The sequence below is a fragment of the Mobula birostris genome, chromosome 12, assembly GCF_030028105.1.
Source record: "Mobula birostris isolate sMobBir1 chromosome 12, sMobBir1.hap1, whole genome shotgun sequence".
Taxonomy (NCBI): Eukaryota; Metazoa; Chordata; class Chondrichthyes; order Myliobatiformes; family Myliobatidae; genus Mobula; species Mobula birostris.
The window spans coordinates 24,536,902-24,561,501 of NC_092381.1; the positions used below are offsets into that span (position 1 = coordinate 24,536,902).

Below are 24,600 nucleotides of genomic sequence, written 5' to 3' on the forward strand. Positions count from 1 at the left end.
GAAAATGACTCAGAGTCAGAATTGGATTCTGCAGAGAACACATGAAGAAGAAGAGGAAGAACTGGAAGCGATTGGAAGTAAAGGAGATGATAGAGATATGAGAGAGGCTATATTGCAGTTAACAGCTGAATTAAGAAAATTAAGAGAAGAGCTTAGAGATACGAAGATGTGCTATGATAAAGTTATGGCAAGACAGGACAAAATGGATAAGAAGCTTCAGAAGATGGAAAGAGCAATGGGGCATATGAATGATAGAGTGGAAAAAACAGAAAATGATCTGCTTGTCTGGAATTCGGAAAGAAACCGACTCTTGGAGAAAGTGGACATGTTGGAAAATTTTAGTAGACGTAATAATATTAAAATTGTTGATCTTAAAGAAGGTACGGAGGGAGATAAACCAATAGAATTTTTTTCAAAGATGGATCCCGGTTGTTTTGCTAATGGAAGAGGAGGTTAGACCAATTGAAATTGAGCAGGCACATAGAGCTTTAAGACCAAAACCAAAAGATGACCAATATCCACGATCGATTTTAATAAAATTCTTAAGATTTCAAGACAAGGAAAGGATTCTACAGGCAGCTGCTCGAGCTGCCAAAGATAGAAAAGGGCCATTGATAATTAAAGGGAACAAAGTTTTTTTCTACCCTGATATAAGTTACGAACTTTTGAAGAGAAGGAAGAAATTTAACCCAGTGAAAAAAACCCTATGGGATCATGGTTATCAATTTACACTGCGTTATCCTGCAACCTTGAAGATTTTTTTGCCTGGTGGAGAAAAAAGATTTTTTGATGACTACCAGAAAGCAGAGCAGTTTGTGCGAGATTCTCTGAATATTCACCAGATACAAGAACAAACCCAGGAGAGCGAGATAGATTGAAGATGAAGATTGGGTTAAAGAATGGACTTGTTGGATTTTTGAAGCTGGATGAATGTATAAATATATTATTAATTATACGGGGGGGGCGTAAGAAAGGTTAAAACTGGAGGAATATTAGTTGGGAATAGTAATACTAATTTTGTCTATATATATGTGTGTGTGTGTATGTGTGTGTGTGTGTGTGTGTGTGTGTGTGTGTGTGTGTGTATGTGTATGATATATATATATATATAAAATGTTTTTTTTGTTGCGGGGGAGCTGGAAGAAGCACTAATCGATTGCTACGCTAGTCATGTGTGCAAGCGTGGCTTTTGCCACGACCCGTAAAATGGAGGGGGGTAGTGTTGTGTATGCTTTCATTCACAACATTAGTGGGGGGGTATTTTGTTTTTTCTTTTTTTGTTTTTTTTCTATCTTCTTTTTTCTTTCTGCCTGGAAGGTTGGGAGGGAGACACATAGCAACATGGTGAAGTTTAAAGAGATTCCCCAAGGAACTATGAGAGTTGAGAAGATAAATAAGGTTTTAGATTGGAGTAACTTTGTTAAGAATAATGACTAATTTATTGAACTTTTTGAGTTTTAATGTTAACGGGCTTAATGGACCAGTGAAAAGAAAAAGAATCTTAACACATATTAAAAAAATGAAGATAGATTTAGCTTTTTTACAGGAAACGCACTTAACTGAAACAGAACATCAGAAACTAAAGAGAAATTGGGTGGGTTGTGTTGTTGCGGCTTCATTTAATTCAAAAGCGAGGGGAGTAGCAATTTTGATCAATAAAACGTTAACAATTAGAATACAAAATGTAATAACTGATTCTGCGGGGAGATACGTGATTATACATTGTCAACTTTTTTCTGAACTATGGACTTTTATGAATATTTATGCACCAAACGAAAATGATGCAAAATTCATACAAGAAGCTTTTCTGAATTTGGCGGATGCGCATGAAAAAAATATTAATTGGAGGAGATTTTAATTTTTGCTTAGACCCAGTCTTAGATAGATCAACCAAGGCTGTTATAAAATCAAAGGTAGTAAATTTAACTTTATCATTGATGAAGGATTTAAAATCTGATTGATATATGGAGAAGAATCAATCCTAAAGAAAGAGACTATTCCTTCTACTCTCATAGACATAAAACTTTTTCCAAGGATAGATTTGTTTCTATTATCAATGCATATTCAACACAGAGTGAAAAATATGGAATATAAAGCAAGAATATTATCAGATCATTCTCCTTTATTAATGACAGTAATAATGGCTGATAAGGAAGAAGTGGCTTATAGATGGAGATTTAATTCAACATTATTAAAACGTCAAGATTTTTGTGATTTTATGAAAAAACAGATTCAATTTTTTTTGGATACAAATTTTCATTCAGTGGATGATAAATTTATATTATGGGATGCGATGAAAGCATATCTTAGGGGCCAGATAATAAGTTATACGTCTAAAATTAAGAAAGAATATATGGCAGAACTAGATCAATTGGAAAAAGAGATTACAAAATTAGAAAAAGAATCTCAAAGATATATGTCAGAAGAAAAACGAAAACAACTTGTCAATAAGAAGTTACAATATAATACGCTTCAGACATATAGAATGGAAAAAGCAATTATAAGAACTAAACAAAGGTATTATGAGTTAGGTGAGAGAGCACATAAAATTCTTGCCTGGCAGTTGAAAACAGAACAAGCTTCCAAAACAATAAATGCAATTAGAACAAGGGCAAATAAAATATCTTATAAACCTCTTGAAATAAATGAAACCTTTAAAAATTTCTATTCTGAATTATATCAATCAGAATCCCAAAATGATGTTAACGAGATAGAAAGGTTTTTATCACAAGTTTCTCTCCAAAATTGAATTTGGAAGAACAGAAGGGATTAGATATGCCTTTACATTAAAAGAAGTTGAAGAAGCTTTAGGATCACTCCAAAGTAATAAATCTCCAGGAGAAGATGGTCTTCCACCTGAATTTTATAAAAAAAATTTAAAGATTTATTATTTCCTGTTTTTATGGAACTAATACGTCAAGCAGAAAAAATACATAAACTTCCAGAATCTTTTTCAACAGCGATTGTAATAGTATTGCCAAAAAAAGACAGAGATCCTATGAAACCAGCATCATACAGGCCTATTTCTTTATTGAATACGGATTATAAAATAATAGCAAAAATTTTATCAAATAGATTATCTAAATATTTACCAAAATTAATACATATGGATCAAACAGGATTTATTAAAAATAGACAATTGGCAGATAATGTAACCCAGCTACTCAGTATAATTCATTTGGCACAAAAAAGGGATGAGAAGAGTATAGTAGTAGCTTTGGATGCAGAAAAAGCATCTGATAGATTAGAATGGGATTTTTTATTTAAAGTACTAGAAAAATATGGGTTAGGAACATCTTTTATAAATTGGATTAAAACTTTAAATTCTAACCCTAAAGCTAAAGTAGTGACAAACTCTTAAATTTCAACACCATTCCAGTTAAAAAGGTCAACTAGACAAGGTTGTCCACTATCACCTGCTTTATTTGTATTGGCGATACAACCATTAGCAGAACTAATTAGAATTGATCCAGATATTATGGGTTTTAGAGTTAATCAGGAGGAATATAAAATTAATCTTTTTGCCGATGATGTTTTGATCTATTTAACAAACCCACAACATTCGTTACATAAATTATCTTCTAGATTGGATGAATATGGGAAGGTATCAGGTTACAAAATAAATTGGGATAGAAGTGAAATTTTACCTCTTACTAAAGGAGACTATAGTCAATGTCGATTAGTAACCCAATTTAGATGGCCGGTAAATGGTATAAAGTATTTAGGTATAAGACTTGATAATGATGTAAAGAATTTATATAAATTTAATTATTTACCACCATTGAAAAAAATTCAAGATGATCTTGACAAATGGATGATATTACCAATAACATTAGTAGGTAGAGTCAATGTTGTAAAAATGAATATATTTCCTAGATTACAGTACTTGTTTCAAACATTACCAATACAATTGCCACAGAAATTTTTTCAAGAGTTAAATAAATGTGTGAGAAAATTTATTTGGAAAGGTAAAATGTCAAGAATATCATTGGAAAAATTGACAAGTAAATTTGGGTTAGGAGGGTTACAACTTCCAAAATTTAAAAACTATTATAAAACAAATCAACTTAGATTTATTGCATCTTTCTTCGATGATCGAAAACCAGCATGGATTAAAATAGAATTAGACAAGATAGGAGAAAATAGACCTGAAGATTTTATATATAAATGGGAATCTAAATTGATACGCGAAAAGAATCTCCTATATTAACACATTTGATTGATCTATGGAATAAGATAAATGTTGATAATGAAACACAGAAATCTCTATTAGCAAGGAGGCCTTTGTTCCAAAACAGACTTATTCCTTTTACAATGGACAATCAACTTTTATATAATTGGTACCAAAAAGGGATTAAATTTATAGATTGCTTTGAACGAGGTATATTGATGTCATTTGAACAATTAAAGGATAAATATAAAATATCTAATAATACTTTCTTTTGTTACTTTCAATTAAGGGCTTACTTAAAAGGTAAGCTGGGTCAAACAATGTTTTTGCCAAAACCTAATGAAATTGAAATTTTAATACAAAAAGGGAAAATTAAAAAATTTATTTCTTGTATGTATAATTTGATTCAAGAACAGACAATTAAACAAGGAACCCATAAGTCAAAGCAAAAATGGGAAACATCTGAATATTAATATTGAAGAAACAAATTGGTCAAGACCTTGTCTTGACAGTATGATAAATACAATAAATGTTCGACTTAGATTAGTACAATATAATTTTTTACACCAATTATATATTACACCGCAAAAAATAAATAGATTAAATTCAAATCTATCTGATAAATGTTTTCGGTGTAATCAAGAAATTGGTACTTTTTTACATTCTACTTGGTCTTGTTTTAAAATTCAACCCTTTTGGATAAATTTAAGAATCTTATTGGAACAAATTACTGGAACTCAACTTCCACATAACTCTGTATTATTTCTATTAGGTGATATTGAAGGGATTAAGCCGAAACTTAAATTGAATAAATATCAGAAAGAATTTATAAAAATTGCATTGGCAGTAGCTAAGAAGACTATAGCAGTTACCTGGAAATCTGATTCGTATTTAAGTATGGATCGTTGGAATAATGAAATGGCTAGTTCTATTCCACTCGAAAAAATTACTTATAATTTAAGAGACAAATATGTAACATTTTTGAATATTTGGCGCCCTTATTTACAAAAGATAGGATGACATATTTAAGTGCTCCGATAAAGACTTTGGTCACTTGGGGAAAGTAACGAATAATTATACCAAATTTATTTTGAATCCCATGGAGCACGTGGAAACCTTCCAATAGCCAGGCGGCTCTTTTCTTTCTTTCTTTCTTTTTTCTTTCTTTCTTTTTAGGTAGGACTATATATGGGGGGGGGGGAGGGTTAAGGGGAGGGGGGAGGGTAGATTCTATTTTTTCATGTATTCCTTTTAAAAATTCAGTAAAAACTAAATTACAAAAAAAAAAATTCCATTTGTTTCTTGGCCTGATTTCTTCTTGTCACAACTTTTTCTGCCTGCTGGTTCTCAACCTTATCAACCACATCTCCTCTCATTTTTCCCCAGCTATTTTACTGTCCCTAAGGTCTCTGGCATTTTAATTTTATATCCTGTGAAAATTTAAATCAAGGTGCACTCTAAATTTCAACACTTCTATCAGGACTAGTAGCACCAATATCTTTAACTGCATGTTAGCTTGATTCTGTTATGGCACCCTGGTTCACATCTTTAGCACTGTGCCTTCCAGTCTGGAGACCATCCTCTTGCATCCTGAGAGCTTCGCAGTGATTTACTATCAGGTTTAGTTCTTACTGTTTGTACACAAGAACAACTGGAATGTAATAACAGTGATCCACAACTGCACTATTTCATAAGCTCGCAAACAATCTGCTTTTTCGGAACAGGAAAGTAGTGGTGGTTACCATGGGAAATAAAGAGCAAATGGAGGCAAGCCAACAACAGGCATACCTACAACAGCAGCTTCACTTTATGACTAGAAAGGACTTCAGACATCAAGGTCATAAAAGGGCTTTGTATAAGACCAAGTTCAATGAAGGCAAAGAATCTCTTGGAAACTGCTGTGCTGTTTTGAGGGGAAGACAGACTGAAAAACATTAACAAGATGGAAGAGAAAATGATTGTGAGTACCTATCACCAAATCTCAACATAGCAGCAAGACCTAATCCTCAAGACTTAAAAATGATCAGCTACTTACATGCAAAGAATGACACCATCCTTAAGGCTGATTTGAAAGTTCTCACCCAAGCGTCTGCCTGTAACTTCTTCAATCCAGATTCGTAATTCCTCCTCTTTCTGAGGGTCATACTTTTGAAGGATCTGGAAGGAAACCAAAATATGATTTACACACACAATCACATCTATACATTAAGTGCACTGAGAGTGATGATTTTGTCATCCCACATCCTGAAAAGTGAGCTTTCCGCAATACTTCAGACCTCATCCTACAGAGAATTTCATTTTATTACCTTCATTTCTTAACTCATGGTGAAAGAATGTCAAGACCAACATGCAAAGCCATTTCAGGGGATACACACAATTGGTCTTGGTTTGATGATTAAAGCGCTGAAAAGAATCCAAAGTTCAATGGACAAATGTTAGATCGTGTCTGAGGAATGCCGGCATTCATGATCTTAAGTTTACTGAATCTTCCATTTCCAAACCATTGTCATTGATGGCGGGGGGAAGAGAAAGATACAAATGTGGATTAGATTCCAAACAAATTGATGCATGGCTAGGATTTTTGCCAATCTTTCTCGCGCTTAATTGACTAGATCATTGTCTAGACCCTGCTCTGATAATGGTGCAGCCCATGATTAACACAACTGGTGTGCAGCTTAAATAGTCCTGGTGGATGTTGGTTTTAATGTTTACAATACAAAGAGCAGATATTATCCAGAGCAAAATTCTCTGCCAGTCTTGATCTTCTATAGGGCTCATTCTAGTCAAAATATAAAACAGGAAACTTGGAAAGGGGCAGCTCAGGTAACGTCTGTTAAGAGGGAAGGCTTCATTAAGGACCCTTATCACCCAGGGCAGGCCCTCTTCTCATTGATATCAGAGGAGGTACAGGAGCCTGAAGACACACACTCAACTTTTTAAGGAAGAGCTTCTTCCCCTCCACCACTAGACTTATAAATGGACACTGAACCCATGAACACTACCTCACATTTTTGCACCGGTATTTAATTTAAATATAATATATATAATATACACACACACACATATACATACACATTAAAAAATGGTATATTTTAATTACACACATGCACAAGACAAAAATAAAAAAGCACAGGAAGGACAATAAGTGATAAGTCAATTCAATACATAAAACTGTAAAAGTCAAAAATATAAAGAAGAAACAACGGACAAGGCAGTCTGAGTGAAAGCAAATTAGCTGTTTTGTACCTAGGTTTAGTCTTGGATACATCACAATATTGTTCAACAGACTGCATTCTCACTGAACAAGACCAATTCGTACATTCCTGAGTATTCATTAAACAAACAAGATCTAGTATGAAGACCTTAACTCTTCTCTTAGCTTCCAGCTGCCTTTTAATTTTACTTTAGCTGATGTAATGCAAAACATCTGTAAAAAGGATACAGATCAGTGACCAGCTTATTAAAATAAACATTTATGCATTCAATATTGCAAAGCTATGAGAACATAGGGACTCAAAAAAGGATGCACGTAATGAATTGAGTAAAAACCAGATACTCGCAGTTCCCAGGTTACGCAAGGGTTCTTTTCTCAAGAAATGATTGCAAGTTGATTTCTTGGCAAGTCAGAACATTTGTTTTCTGTTGTAATCCACACCACCTCACTCAACAGACATTTGCTACAATTGCTTCACTTCATTGAATAATTGCTAACATGCCATAAGGTGGAAAACATGCTGTCATTAATGAATACCATGAAACATTATTACGACCAGCTTGGAAAATGCTGTAAAGATGTATGGGAGAGTTTGCATGATGTCAAATCTCTGCACGTCAGGACAAATCTGTATTACTCACCAGCAAGAGACACTTGCCTACTTATAGTCTTGAGTGAAAAACAATCACAGTGAAACTAATAAGCACTGAGCATTGTGCAACTTGATATGAACTTTAACAAAGGAGCAATTTATATGTGAATTTAGAGCAGGAATTCCAAGGACCCCTTCCTTAGTGGCATTAGTTTATGTCAAAAAAAAGGTTGGGAACCCTTGGTTTAGAGGGAAGCAGAAGACTAGATCATAATGAACTGCAAACTATTTAGCAACAACGTGAAAATAATACACATCTTGATACCATTTACCATAAATTGCCACACTACTGTGGTGCCATGTTGGTCTGGGAGGGGATACTCCCATCAGTTTCTCTATTCTCAGTAGATTCAGAAGAGTGAGTGTTCAGCATTGTTACGTTTCCTCCAGGTGCCTTATCTCACTAATGCAAGTGCCAGAGGCACACAGAATTGCTGCTGCTCGATACAGTAATATTCTTTGCCCATTCTATCATCTCAATCTTCAAATAACTTATCCTCAATTGGTCAAAGGCTGTGAGGTTACAGCAAGAAGGCAATAGAATGGGGTTGAGGAGGGTAATAAATCAGCCAGATTTAATGGTCGAGCAGCCTCAATGTGCCAAATAGCCTAATTCTTGTGATCTTATTTTACAGTTTTAAATTACATACATTTGTTGAAAAGGGGAAATCTTTGTATGCTACTAGAGAACAGTTGACAATGGGTGACTAGTAGTCCAGCACTCCAAATTTCCCTTTGATAGCAGGATTATTATACAGACAGCAAAAGAAGTCTTTTGACAGATTGTATTGAAAAGTGATTAAACAGCTGTCTTCCTAAACCAGAATTATTAAAGGGGAAAAAAGAATCTCACGAGCTTTAAGTAGCTGAAGGAATATGCCAATGTTCCCATTGTCAAGGTGGAGGTTTAAACTAGACATCAATAGCGAATGCTTAGACACTTAAGCAATGAGTAATTGACTGGAATCAATTCACCACACAGACTGGAACTTCACTGTTAAAGACAAGTCTCGATTTGCAGTTGCAAGGTTCATTTTCAAACCACAATTCCTTTATACTCTTTACATCAATTGGTCCCCGATAACATTGGACTGGCACACCAATGCCACCACTAGTAGCACTGCTGCCTTACAGCTCCAGCACCTTGGGTTCAATCCTGGGCCCCCACTGCTCTCTGCAGAGCTTGCAAAGTCTTCCTGTGACTTCACGGGCTTCCCCTGGCGTTTCAGATCAGTCTCCTCTCACATCCTTAAAACACTGAGTTTGATAAAGATTTGAGAGAAGTTTTACTTGTCACACACACACCAAAACATACAGTGAAGTGCATCGTTTGCATCAACAACCAACACAGTCCGAGCAGGGGCTGGGACCGTGTTGCCCTCTTAGCTTGCCCACAACTTACATCTTTGGAACGTGGGAGGAAACTGGAACACCGGAAGAAGCCCACATACTCACAGGGAAAACGTACAAACCTCTTCTTACAGACAGTATCAGGAATCGAGCCCCGATCACTGCCACTGTAAAGCATTACAGTAGCCACTATGCAACCATGCACGCTACTTCTAAATGACTGCTGTAAATGATTTCTAGCACATAGATGAGTAGTTGTATCAAGGGCAGGTTGATGGGAACATGGGGAAGATGAAGTGGGATTAAGAGTAAATGGGTACTTGATGATCACCAGGCCAAAGTTCAAAGTTCAGTGGGCCAAAAGGCACGTTTCTGTGCTGAATGATTGATAGTTAAAAGCTCCAGTCTTACAATTCCCAATAACTCCCAGGTCACTGGACACTTGCTAAATATACAAGGCCGGCTACGGACCTTTGTACTTGTACACAAGTATCTAGCCTCCTCTCAGAACACCCCAGAACTGCATGTTAATATTACTCATGTAGCAGTTCTCCCAAGTTCTTTTCACTTCTTCTCCCTTTTCCCCTTACCATTCTACTCCTGTCTTCCAAATGTATTTTGCTGATCCTTCAATACACCTTAAAATCAGCCTCTCCTTTTCCAGTTCCATTCAAACATCATCACACGTGAAATAACAACATCTGGACCATGGCCTCAATCCAGATGCAGGCAGTAACCAGCACCTCCCACGTGAGTTTCTTTCACATATCCTCGTCTCATTACTACCATCGGGGATGAAGTACAGGAACATGAAAACCACACTCAACATTTCAGGGACAGCTTCTTCCCCTCCGCCATCAGATTTCCGAATAGACAATGAACCCATGAACACCACCTCATTATTTTTGCACTACTTATTTACTTGTTTGTATGTGTATTTCTTGTCATAATTCAAAATTGTAAATCTGGCTGGGTGGTGCTACGAATTCTTTATTCTCTAGTAATCTCCCTGGTTTTGCTGACATTGAGTTCAGGATGAGGAACCTCTGGAGGTCCACGAGCCCTCATTCAGGGGGGTAGAGAGGATCAGCAACTTTAAATACTCGCTGTCATCATTTCGGAGGATCTGTCCTGAGCCCAGCACCTAAACGTAATTATGAAGAACAAACAGCAGTGCCTCTACTTCCTTAAAAGCTCGTGGAAATTCAGTATGACGTCTAAAACTTTGACAGGCTTCTGTATATGTGGAGTGGACAGCTTATTAGCTGGTTACATCACAGCCTGGTATGGAAACACCAATGCCTTTGACCAGAAAATGGTACAAAAAGTAGTGGATACGGCTCAGTCCATCATGGGTAAAGCCTACCCAACCACTCATCACATCTACATGGAGCACTGCTGCAGGAAAGCAGTATCTATCAAGGATCCACACCACCCAGGTCAGACTCCCTTGTCGTTGCTGCCATCAGAAAGGTGGTACAAGAGCCTCAGGCCCCACATCACCAGGTTCAGGAACAGTTATTATCCCTCAACCATCAGGCTCTTGAACCAGTGGGGATAACCTCACTCAATTTCAATTGCCCCATTACCGAACTGTTCCCACAACCTCTGGACTCACTTTCAAGAACTCTTCATCTCATGGTCTCGATATTAATCGCTTGTTTATTATCATTAAGTAAATGGGAAATTAATGCTGCAGGGAAACACCCTCCTCTACTGCTCGATCACCCTATCAGACTTCTTGTACCAACTTGGAGCGGAAACAGATTTAACAAAACATCCAGCAGTATAGTTTCCTTAGTGCAACACCAGAGTCTGAAATTTTGTGCCCAGATTTCCGAACAAGACATGACCCTGTGTAATTATGCGTGTGCATAATAAAGAACTTCCCAGAATGCAAAGAGGGCAGTTCACCCAGAAATGGAAATGATGTTGGTGAGCTGGTCGCACGTGCCCAGGTCAGGCTGGAGTGTCCCAAATAAAATGTGCTAGCATTTTTAATCCATGCCAAGTTTGTCTTTATTAAGAACAAAGATCCTATTAGACCCACTACACACCAAATTCACTGATCACTGCAAGCAGAACACAGCGAAATCTGCTGATGCAACAATTCTCTTTCAGAGACTATAAAAACTACTGAAGCAGGAGCATCAAACTGGAAGGATGATTCGGTCTAGACTCCACAAACATTTCAGATAGATCATTACCTTCCAAAATGAACTTCTAAATTTCAGCCATTTTAAAGACAAATGGCAGCAAGTTGGGTATTGTGCAACACACACAAAATGCTGGAAGAACTCTGCAAGTCAGGCAGCATCTACGGAGGAGAATAAACAGTCGACATTTTGGACTAAGACCCTTCAACAGGACTGGTCTTGATGAAAAGTGTCAGCATAAAGCATCAACTGCTCATCTTCCACAGCAACTCAAATGGCATCTGAAGTGCTTATGACTATTCTGCTAAAGTTCATTTCAATTCACACTTGAACTGCATGTTTTCAAAGGTTCATTGAAGCCATGGAATTTTAAAATGAAAAAGTTTAGTTTTAATATTCTGAGCAAACCATGAATCAAGACTTTATTCTTCAGTGTATCTAGTGCCTATGGGAAACAAGGCATATTTTTTTTTAAGCATTTGATAGCAGAATTTTTTTTAAATATGTAGTTAGTTACCACAGATCTATTTCTCATTTATAAAGAGGAAGGTGCATTCCCTCAGGCAAATTATATTACAGAAAGATAAACAGAGCACTTGAACTGATAAATAGCACTTGCAGATTGTCAGCTATAACTTCAAAAAACAATGGGTCCTTTGAGAAAGATGCACAGAAGTAGATATTCAGGACTTAATACAAGTTGACCAGATGATTAAGATCTCACACAAATAAAGCAAACTGTAAACCAGTATGATGAACAAATGAAGTTCTTTCTGGAAAGAATGCAGTGTCATCAAACAGATGGGCATATTGATGCATTTCAAGGTTAAATCTGTTGAGGATTTGAGCTACGGGTTTAGAAATGTATCTAAAATATATTTAAAAAGGGCAACATTATCAAATGTATGTTTTTTATTTGCACTGATTTTGTAAATAACACTATTCTTTGCATTTCTGGTCAGATGCTAAATGCATTTCATTGGCTTTGTATCTGTACTTGGCACAATGACAATAAAGTTGAATCTAATCTAATCAATATTGTTAACCATGGGAATGTCATTTTAGAAACTGCAAATTGCATTAAAAACATTAAATTTCTAGATTATTAACCTAAACACCTTGATGAACAATTCAAAGACCACAGCTCAAATCCCATTGTAGCAGCCATAGGATTTAAAACCCAATATATATTTTAGGTTTATATTAGATGTTAATATTGTCCATTATGGCTTGTAACCACTGAGACAATGGATCACCATTAAACTCTGACTGATTCAGTACCGTCATTTCAAGAGATTAAACTATTACCCTTACGCAGCCTGATCTATATACGACAGCACCTCTCAAGTGCCCCAGCAAGCCACTCACATGAAGTTCAAAGCTCAAATTACATGTCACCTTGAGATTCATTTTCTTCTGGGGATTCACAGAAGATGCAAAGAAACACAATAGAATCAATGAAAAACTACATACACAAATGGACAAACAACCTATATGCAAAAGACAACTTGTGCAGATATAAAAAAGGAAAGTAAAACAAATAATGATTAAGCAAAAGAGAACACAAGTAGTAGAATCCTTGAATGCAAGTCCATAGGTTGTGGAATCAGTTCAGTTTTAGGGTGAGTGAACTTATCCAAAAGGAAGGGCATTTAGTGTCAGACAATAAATGTTGATCTTCCAATGATGTCCCCATACCAAATAAATAAGATCAGTGCCCATGAAGGTCAAAGGCATGCAAGGTTTCTTCTCTTTAATCCGAAAGATTTTTCTCCATTGCCAATTAGAAACATATCTCATTAACCCACAATTCTCAACATATACAAATGCAATTGGGAATACACATACAAATAGGACATACATGGTAAATGGTAGGGCATTGAAGAATGCAGTAGAACAGAGGGATCTAGGAATAATGGTGCATAGTTCCCTGAAAGTGGAATCTCATATGGATAGGGTGGTGAAGAAAGCTTTGTTTGCTGGCCTTTATTAATAACAGCATTAAGTATGGTAGTTGGGATGTAATGTTGAAATTGTACAGGGCATTGGTAAGGCCAAATTTGGAGTACTGTGTACAGTTCTGGTCACCAAATTATAGGAAAGATGTCAATAAAATTGAGAGAGTACAGAGGAGGTTTACTAAAATGTTGCCTGGGTTTCATCTCCTAAGTTACAGAGAAAGGTTGAACAAGTTAGGTCTTTATTCTTTGGAGCATAGAAGGTTGAGGGGGGACTTAATAGAGGTGTTTAAAATTATGAGGGGGATTGATAGAGTTGACGTGGATAGGCTTTTTCCATTAAGAATGGGGGAGATTCAAACAAGAGGACATGAGTTGAGAGTTAAAGGGCAAAAGTTTAGGGGTAACATGAGGGGGAACTTCTTTACTCAGAGAGTGGTAGCTGTGTGGAACGAGCGTCCAGCAGAAGTGGTTGAGGCAGGTTCGATGTTGTTGTTTAAAGTTAAATCGGATAGATATATGGACAGGAAAGGAATTGAGGGTTATGGGCTGAGTGCAGGTCGGTAGGACTAGGTGAGAGTAAGAGTTCGGCACAGACTAGAAGGGCCGAGTTGGCCTGTTTCCGTGCTGTAATTGTTATATGGTTATATATGGTTAACAGTGAAGTCTCAAAAAGTACTTTCTTGCTATATTTTCCAATCTTCAACCAGTTCTAAAATTCAGTCTGTGCGTGAATAGAAAACTGCCAGTTTTTAAACTATTCTCCTCAAAATTTGAAGGAAGCTCTTGACACTCAATATCCCCAACCTACTAAATCATATTTCCACTGGTTTCTTACTGGAAAAGGACTGTACAACTCACTTTTGAACATACTTGGGTTGGGTTGGCTTGACAGCAGCAACTATACCCGGAAAGTATTTTTTAAAAAATGCAAGACCACCACTGCCTGTAAAGAGTTGGTACGTTCTATCCACGACCGCATGGCTGTCCTCCAGGTGCTCCTGTTTCCTCCCACAGACCAAAGACGTACCAGTTGGTAGGTTAACTGGTCATTGCAAATTGTCCCAAGATTGAATCGGGGGATTGCTAGGCAGCATGGCTCAAAGAGCCAGAAGGGCCTATTCCACTCTACATCTCAATCAATTAAAAAAAAATTGACAGGCATTCATCTTTATTCCGTAAATTGGACAACAACCTCTAATATATTCGAGCAGAAAACTGAAGACCACAGGGCATACAAAACAACTCTCATGAGCAGACTCAGAACTGAAACACAGATCATGTGAAACTGCAAGGCAAGTAACAAATGTATTTCCTTCACGCCAAAGGGCCCGAAATGTCAACTGTACTTTTCCATACACGTGCCTGGCCTGCCGAGTTCCTCCAGCATTTGTGTGTGCTGCTTGGATTTCCAGCATCTGCAGATTTTCTCGTTTGTAAGTGCATTTATTTGTTGCTGATTAACTTCAAGCCACAAGTGGGCCAACACTGCAGAAATAGCCACATTCTTGTATTTCAACAGAAAAATTCAGTTCGTAAATTAAGTTCTTCAGTTTAGGACTGGTATTTGAACATCCTGTACTGAAAGCGAACCTAAGTCCATAACTTAGGCAGTAGACCACAGGCAAGTTGACACTAGTCCGCCTTTTTTGTTGGCAACGTGATATAAGCAGATAAAGCATTTTATTGCCCGCTCCTTATTGTCCTCAAAGGCAAAAGCAGGGGTAATCTTTTTGAACTACTGCAATCTATCTGAAGATATTCCAAAGTTCAAAGTAAATTTATTATCAAAGTACATACATATCATTATATACAACCCTGAATAGGTATACTCAATAAATTCATAACCGAATAACCACAATAGCATCAATGAAAGACCATGCCAATCGGGCATTCAACCACTGTGCAAAAAACAAACTGTTCAACTACAGATAGTAACAGTAATAAATAAATAAACAGAGTGTAGGAGACAAGAATCTGAAAAGGTTGTGGGTCATTTCAGTGATGGGGCAAATAAGTTATTCCCTTTGGTTCAAGAGCCTGATGGTGGTTGAGGGGTAATAATTGTTCCTGAAGCTGGTGGTGGAGTCCTGAGGCTCTTGGACCTTCTTCCTGATGGCAGCAGCAATGATCTGGGTGGTGGGGTTGCCTGATGATGGATGCTGCTTTCCTGCAATAATGCTCAAAACAGATGTGCTCAATGGTGGGGAGAACTTTATCCCTGATGGACTGGGCTTTTTTCCAAGCTTTTATAAACAATGTGAAGAAATGCCAATACATTTCCAAGTGAGGATAGTGTGTATTCTGCATGAGAACTTGCTGCTGCCTTCATTCTTCCTAGCGTAGAGGTCATGGACATCAGGAGTAAATTTGACAAGAAATTGCAGGATCCTTCTGATCTTCTACACTGCCAAGTGCCCAGAATCCAAAGAGTAAAGCAAAGGTGGAGTTTGTCTATAGGAGGAGCCACAAAGCTCTTCATTCAGTTGATCAAAGTTTCATGTTATATGGGTATGTATTTATTTATTTAGTTAATAAATCTGTGTCTGGATCTGCAGAATTTTTTTAAAATTCAAGGTTAGCTGATATTACAAAACACACAAAACCAAAGCAAGAAGTTGCTTTGTCTAAGAAGAGGAACTTCTGACATGAATGTGGATTGGACAAACAGCATGCGTAGGCTTAAGGCACTAACTCAGGGGTTCTCATCTTTTTTTTTGCGCCATGGACCCCTACCGTTAACCAAGAGGTCTGTGGACTCCAAGTCGGGAACTCTTGCACTAAATGATCATCTAGCCCAGTGCTTCCTAACTTTTTTGGGTTCCCATCCATTTGGTTCACGCCCCCATCTCTAGCACCACCTTCTCCCTTTCTGGCCATTATTAAAAACTATTTTAAAAATTTTGATTTACAATGCACAGTGAAAGAAAATGGGAAGTGCAGATTCAAAGCAGTGACAATAATTGCATAAAAAATATTCAAATCTATTTCAGCCACGAATAAAATGATTTCTTAATTACAGCTAAAACAAATTTCACCAACTTTAGAGCATACAGCACACTAGTAGTCCAACCACTCACTGCTTCATTGCTCTTTCAACCTTTGAATGAAATGGATGGGCTTGTTGCAGTGATACCAGCTTCTCAAGATCAGGCTGAGGGAGCCTCAGGTTCCCATGTTCAATAATTTTCAGTCTGTTTCTTGAAAAGTTGACAGATTGCATTGAAACTGTGCTCCACCCAATATGACAGACAAGAGAAAATCTGTAGATACTGGAAATCCAAGCAACACACACAAACTGCTGAAGGAACTCAGCAGGCCAGGCAGCATCCATGGAAAAAAGTACAGTTGACATTTCATCCAACATTTTGTGTGTGCTCCACCCAATATGATGTAGAAAAGAACATCTTAACCTTTCTCCACAGTGCAGGGGACCATTCAGATTTATTTCTGCAACTAGAGATCTTGATATGACTTTTTGATCCCCACCTTCAATTCAGTCATTTTGTAGCGAGATCAGTTCTTCCTCCATCTTTCCTGTCAATTCCTCAGTATAAGTGTTTAGGAATGAATTTATTACCCAATCTGGAATTTCAATCATGAGAAGATCCTGAAATCTCTAACATATCTTTACTCAGCTCATCCACATGGGCACAGTATACCTGAAGATCATCTCGTACCCTTCCTTCCTCCTCCAACGGAAGAGTGGCTCAGAAATTGGTAAAGGTGGCGACAGCCAATATTGCATTTGAATACAGTTAACTTGCACAGAAATGCCCAAGAGATGACTGATTTGACATTAACAAGATTCACATAATTTCCTTGCAATTGAAGATTGATTTCATTAAACTTTACTTATTTGTCAGAATTATTTGCAAAGTCATGCCTAATATCCTCAAGTTGATTACTAAATAAAGCATTTGAGTCTTCAAAGAATTTTATCAGTTGCAAAAAGCACATCAAAGCGTCTCAGGCAGTTTCCTTTTGGGAGCCATCTGACTTCTGTGTGCAACAAAGAGCAAGTGTTCAAACCGTTCATCATTCTCAACATACAAAGCTCTCTGAACAGTCAAGAATTGAGAACATGGGACTTGAATAATTACCGCTGTGATTAACAGTATTTAATGATTTGTGCAGCCAATCACTTAGGCCTTTTGCAACAAGATAGTGTCTGTGAATTACACAATGAATGGTAAGTTAGGAATAGCTTTTTTCAAGAAAGTACGAGAGATGATTGATAAGTTCGTGGCCTAAGGCAGAAGGAGACGAGTTATTAACTTCAAACTTTCTGCATAATCACTCAAAGAGTTGAACTGCACGTGCATGTAACGACAGCTGTATAACTCATCTCATTCTACTGTAGGCCACGAACTTATCAATCACCCCTGCTGTGGACCACTTTCTGGAGATCCAAGACGCCGATTTCTACAAAGAAGGGATTGTATGCTCCACGACCGCTGGACTAAGTGTGTAAATGTAGGAGGGGACTATGTTGAAAAATAAATGTGCTAGGTTTTCTAAAATTGACTCCCTCTACCTTAGGCCACGAACTTACCAATCACCCCTCGTAATAACCCCACCAGTCATTGATGGTGCCCCATCAAACGCACAAGCATGTTGCTGAGTGGAATGTTCTCTTTGAAGGACTGCTCAATAATCCAAAATATTGACTCTCTCTTCATATTTGTTTCTAGTCCCTTGCAAATAACAACTCTTGAACCACGCTTTCCTCTCTCATGAAGCAAACATACAAAAGAAACAAAGATTCATCACCTGGCAAAGTTAACTCGTACAACTGCACAGCAAATTCTGTTGTGCCAAGTACAGTGTGCTGCTGAAAGGCTTACAGGAAAAGGAAGCATAGTCTTTAAATTATTCAAAAATTAGAGTCCATCCAGTATATTCACCATGATGTTAAACAGTGAGATTATGTCGGATGATAAGATCCCATATTGTGCTCATGATATTAAATGGATCCCTTCCTATTTGTTGCTACTCGGCAAACTCTGACCTTTTCACTCCATCTCCCTACCATCCACTTCCCCACCCCCCCACCCCGATTTTTTGTGTACTGTGGTTCTGCAAACAAACTCTTTCCATAGGTGTCAATAACTTCTTGACCATTCTGCTGTCAAAAGGCCCATTATAAAACCACTGTCATTTTCCCCTTTCTGTGAAAAGGCAGTATTCAGTCCTTAGGCAGTCACCTTTCTGCTTGGACGGTAGAGATCAAATGGCTGTAAATCCCACCCAAGCCATTACAGAGCAGGATGTGATCTGGCAGGAGTTTAGAGAGGAGCAGAATCCCTGAGTGGGAAGTGTTGCAGTGGATAGAAAATCAGAAAAAGCCACTGAATGCTTTCATCACATACCTTCAAATCAGAACAAGGTTCTGCTGAGGAAATCATAGGCCTGAAGAATTCCTGTATCCAAAGTTCAACTCATTATCCAAAAGTCACATTATACATCTGGGACCATTAGAGGTGGTTACTCTATCTGGAATGAATGCAGGGCTTACTCATGGGTGTGGTGGACTCCCCACTATGATGAAATTTGTATCAGAAGAATGCCAACAGATCAAAGGTCCAGCAAGTAAATAAAAAATTAAATACTATCAACCCTGCTTCTATAGATAACACAGCCACACAAGACACATGAACTCGAAGCAGCATCTCTGACATGCTCTTAAATAACCTGACATAATTCCTCTGGTCAAGATGGCACCAAGAAGTCACCTCTGTCAAGATTGTGGTTCAGACAATTGTTATTTTAAGTTAGTGTAGGGATGGTTTTGGGGACCAGAGAGGGGAGATCGAGGTCAGATTAGGGTTTAGGGACATAGATGTAGGGGAGTTAGGAGTCAGGCCTCTGCTCTGTGCTTGAAGGCCAGCAACAAGGACAGGTGACGAAGGACATCTGTGAGCTGTCCCAGTTTGGTGGGTTCCAGGACTGGATTGTGGAGGCACAAGGGCTGGTCAGTCTGCAGCCTGGAGTTTGAGGCCCCATCATCGGCTAGTCTGGTGATTGAATGAAGTTCAAAGGTCAATCGGAAATTAGGAAGTCGAAGCCTGGAAGTCAGTCCTGGATTCGAAGGACTGGCTATGTGCATGGCTAAGTAGAGCGAGGAAATGGCCTGGGTTTGCTGCTGTCGAGTTGCTTGCTGTGTTCTGCCAAGCAACGTGTGCACGCTATATTGGTGCCAGAATGTGCGGCAGCCTCCAGCACAACCCCAGGTGTGTCGGTTGTTAATGCAAACGACGCATTTCACTGTAGGGTTTGAGGTACACCCGATAAATAAATCTGAATGTGTGCGTAACAGACCGTCAACCACACACCCCAGCAGTGCCACCAATTTCATGACTTGGTAATGCTCAGCACACGAGAATGAGCAGCAGTGGCTAGCTAATAATGCTGCTGCCTCACCTCCAGCAGCCTGGTTCAATCCTAATCCATGGTGCTGTGCGGTGTTTGCATGTCCATCCCATGACCTTGGGGACTTCAAGCTGGCATTCCCATTCCGGCCAGAACCTACAGATGTACAGGTTAGTGGAGTAACTGGCCTCTGTCAACTGCCCAGGTGTGTGAGTGAGAGCTTGCAGTGAGGATGGCTGGAGAGAGAAATAGGGCTCATACAGGACTTATGTAAAAAGGTTCATGATGATCATCAGACTCTGTGGGTCGAGGAGCTCATTACAGTCCCCAAGACAATGACAACAGCTGGAAGTGGGACAGCCACAGTAACAGCAGTGAACGCATCACTTTACCATGCCAGCCACCACCAGCTGGGGTTCAATTGCTGCCAACGTCTGTGAGGATTACCCGGCCTCCCTGTGGCCGCACGAGTTCCCTCTGGATGCTCGGGTGTCCTTCCATTTTCCAAAGCCGTACTGTTAGGGTTACTGAGTTGTGCGCACGCTACATCGACGCCGGAAGCATTGTGACACTTGCAGGCCAACTCCAGCACAATCCCCGAACTGTGCTGGTAGTTTATGCAAACGACATTTCACTCCCAACATCCGCAGAACATTGTGTTTAGCATTTCACTGTATGCTTCAATGTACACGTGACACATAAAGCTAATCTTTAGTTAGACCATGATGGATCAAGTCTGCACTCTACAAAAATCACACCACCATTTGACTCTTCAATATTATACCGTCCTTCTGCAGCTTGAATCAGTCTGTAGTGATGTGCAGGTCCAATGCTTATGTTTAATAGCACGCCCTCCTCTTAGCCACCCCACCCCCACAATCAAAATTTTGTCTTCCTTAAGGAAGAATCCTGCAACCAGCATTTCTTTGAAAATGCTGAAGCTTTGGCACAGTCCCATTGAAGACTCAGCAATTCTATGTGCATTTAATAGACATGATGGAATTTACTTCAAGCCAGAGTCTAACTGCATGTATGCCAATAAAGGCTCACTGTTTCTAAAGTGGAAAAACCCTTCCTTTGTATGCGGAAAAGTTTCAAAAAATAAAATCTGATAAAAGTCAATCAAGTTCGTAACAAATTAGCTTAACTAAACCTACAAACAACATCTTTATATTTTGATTCTGGGTTAAGCATTGAAACAAGTGCAAATGTCAACCACTGAATTATCCACAATATAGAGGGCGGGGAGCTTCGCAAAATGTTGACAGCTCGGCCCCAGCCTTGCACCACACTCTGCCACTAAAGAAAATTGACAACAGTATTACAGAGATACACTCCCTCGCCTCCACTAAGTCAGCTGTACAAAACTAATTATTTTGCATTATTTTTCTGAGAAGGAAATTCTCCTCAGAGTCCTGGCCAATATTTTCCCAATAATAAATTTAGGAACAGTGAAATGATTATGTGGAATCGAGCTGTGCCTTGATTGGTGAAGGGTTTATTCAGGAGTTATGCTTTTTTTTTGCCGGTGTGGGGGGGGGGGGATTGTTGCTTGCTGCTGCTCATACGCAGGAGGGAGTGGAGCTGGGGGCGACTTTGGGGTTCTAACATTTAACTGTCATTCATTCTTTGGGGCACTCCTCTGTTTTCGTGGATGGTTGCGAAGAAAAAGCATCTCAGCATGTATATTGTATATATTTCTCTGACATTAAATGTACCTTTGAAACTTGAGTTTCAACAGTAACCAGTCTTAGGATCTGAATATGGACTGTAGATTGAATTTAAAATGCAACTCAGAACAATGACCTTTCTTCCTGGAGCTGCAGACCGGGGTTGATCAAAAACTAGGAAACACCCAGTCATTATGCATGAACATTGCTAGACAGGCAATGCTAATTAACATTCATCCTAGGGTCTCTTATATTCTGTTTGGGTAGCCTCCAACCTGATGGCATGAACACTAATATCTCAAGTTTTCAGTAATGCCCCTCCCCCAATCCATTTCCCTCCTTCACCTCATTTCCTTCCCCCACCCCCAACATTTTCTTTCTTCCATGGCCTTCAGTCTCTTTCACCAATCAACTTCCCTGCTCTTTAATTCATCCCTCCCACTCCAGGTTTCACCTATCACCTATGTCTCTCTCCCCTACCCCCACCTTTTAAATCTACTCCTTAGCCTTTTCTCTCCAGTCCTGCCAAAGGGTTTCGGACCGAAACATCGACTGTACTTTTCTCCCCCCCACCCCCTCCCATAGAATCTGCATGGCCTGCCAAGTTCCTCTAGCATTTTGCGTGTGTTGCTTGGGTGTCTGGAGTGTTGGTACGAAGATGCAGGTGTTTGAAACTTTTATGCAACTTAAATGAAGCATGTCAACCCAAAGTGTGAAGTAAACAATGTCATGGTAACCGCTGAAACTGTATTGTGTTACCATTGATCTTAAGGGTTTAAAAATGTGATGTACTTTGACTTTAACAGGCTTCTTCTTCCAAGAGTGTCATGAGTGTGATGGCCGCTTGTGTGCTGAATAAAAACTTCTATACCAGCAGCTTCAGTGTCTCCCGGTGACTTTGTTCACAGTCACAACAATTGGCTGCCATAGTTTGCACGTTACAATTGAGGATGCATTTCAATATGGCACTTAAGCACTCTGGGAATTTTGAAAGGCACAACATAAATGCAATATTTTGAGAGGAAAAGCTTGGGATGAGCAGTGTTGAACAGGTGTAACTAAAATTGAAACAGTTTTCTCACTTCAGTTCAAGTATCTTGTTAAAAACCAGCTGGAATCAAAACGATTGATGGATGTAAATGTTACTGAGATCGGCTCGGTCTGGTTCCAATTAGTTTGAAGAATAGAGCCAAAACGGCTTTTGACCAGAAATACTGCACTTCACTCAGGCAGTTGTATCACTGCATCTTAAATTATTCAAGAATTAGCATGTCACTAGACAAAATACCGCAGATTTTAAACAGTAACATTTAGATTACGTCGTAATGTGGTCCTGATAACATGGCCAAACTGAACTGCTACTTGCATGCTGACATTTGTTCCAATCACTGGCCATTTGGCAAACTCTGGCCCTTTCACTCTTCCCTCTCCCTCAGATATTGAGGCTCTAAACAAACTTTCCTCTCCTCTGGAAAAACCATTACAGTCCTCCTGTTAAGGTAGTGGGAAATCTGTCATAACACTACAGACTTCAAAAGATAATTTACAACTTGATCATAATTAGGCTACACATACCTCAACACCAGATGCTATTGGAAGAAGTCCATGATTATATTTAAATGCCATTAACTACCTGGTTTGTGCTCATTTTGAAGAGATTCTGAGGTGGATATCCTGCGTAAGCCTAATTTATCCAAATCACGTTTTTATGTCAGAACCTGGTGCTAAGCAAGGCCAGTGTGTTTTTCCAATAATTTACTTCACCAGTGTAAAAGGAAAGGCATTCAGGCGCCCAGGTCTGAAAGGAATGACATCACTGGCCAGTGTAAGTGATGCAGATCTTTCTTCATCCACATCCTGTAATAGATATTAGAAGAATAAACCAGGATGTGACCATGGCTAATCAATACCCAGAGGAAATACCCTGTTGAGAACATAAGCAGCTGCTGGAGTTTGCTCCATTTTAAGTACATTGATGAATGCCCTCCAGAAGCCAAGATGATTTTTTTTTTTCGCCAAGAATACGTAACTACTTTTAAAATTAACCTCATCCAAGAGAAATACGAAACAAATTTTATCACATTGTCATAATATTGAGATTCAAGTAACATCTTAAAAATCTGTCATCAGTAAATGATTAAAATTGCCTTATACAAAAGTAGGTGGAATGAATATGAGAAATTTTAGGGCAAAACAACATTAAAACAGTACTTAAAGCAGCACTTACACTGTCTAAATCACCTGTGCAGTTTGTTTGGGGTTTCCTAACAGTTAAGAAGCACAATAAAAATAAATATTTTCAAACTGCATCTTTAATACTTGACCCAATTTTCTTAGTCACGTCAAAATCTCAATGTATATTGTAGAATGAGTAAGTATATTGAAAATTCAAGTTCTGTTCTACAAGCAGTACACAATAAATTTTGCCTTTCGAGCACTGAAGGGGTCATGTAACGGTTATCAATCTATTCAAAGTTCATATTACTTCATCCATACAGGGCTGGAGCTTTTCAATTCAATTCACTCCATCCCATAATCAGATGGCAGCTAAGTTATCAATGCATTTTATATGACAACCTGGAAAGCCATCCTGCTGAATGTGAGGGAGATTTTAAAACCATTTATTAATATAAAAATGATCATTCATACTTACTTCCATAAGTAAATAAGTAATTTCATCTTTCCCACCAACCAAGTTTTTCCCCAAGCCCACACAGAGGTTTCTGAAAACAAACTACAGTACATGATGGAAGCCTGAAATATACTCAGTCAGCATCTGTGCAGAGAGGACGATGACAGCTTGATCAACCATCCTTCCCACCAAGTTCTTGAAACAATCACCAATCTCTTGCTTACCTGGAACCAGTTACTTCCCATCACTGGTCAAACCTGCAGCTCCTTCACCTTTCTCTTCTGTAAATATAATATTTGAGTATTTTCTCTCCTCCACAGCATCAGAAGTGTTTTTACCTGAAGATGGTCTCAAATTACAATGGGAAAGGGAGAGGTGGGATAAAAATGAGCAACATCATCCCTCAGACACAGCTGATCAACTTC

At 38.5% G+C, this 24,600-nt stretch overlaps 1 protein-coding gene across 1 annotated transcript in view; it reads right to left on the reverse strand.

Annotated features, from left to right (window-relative positions):
- Window positions 1–24,600, reverse strand: part of cnn3a (calponin 3, acidic a) — a 78,251-nt gene that overhangs the window by 32,350 nt on the left and 21,301 nt on the right. The window contains exon 2 of the mRNA XM_072273490.1: window positions 6,207–6,328. Within this exon, the coding sequence (XP_072129591.1) occupies window positions 6,207–6,328 (122 nt within the window). The remainder of the gene's footprint in view (window positions 1–6,206; window positions 6,329–24,600) is intronic.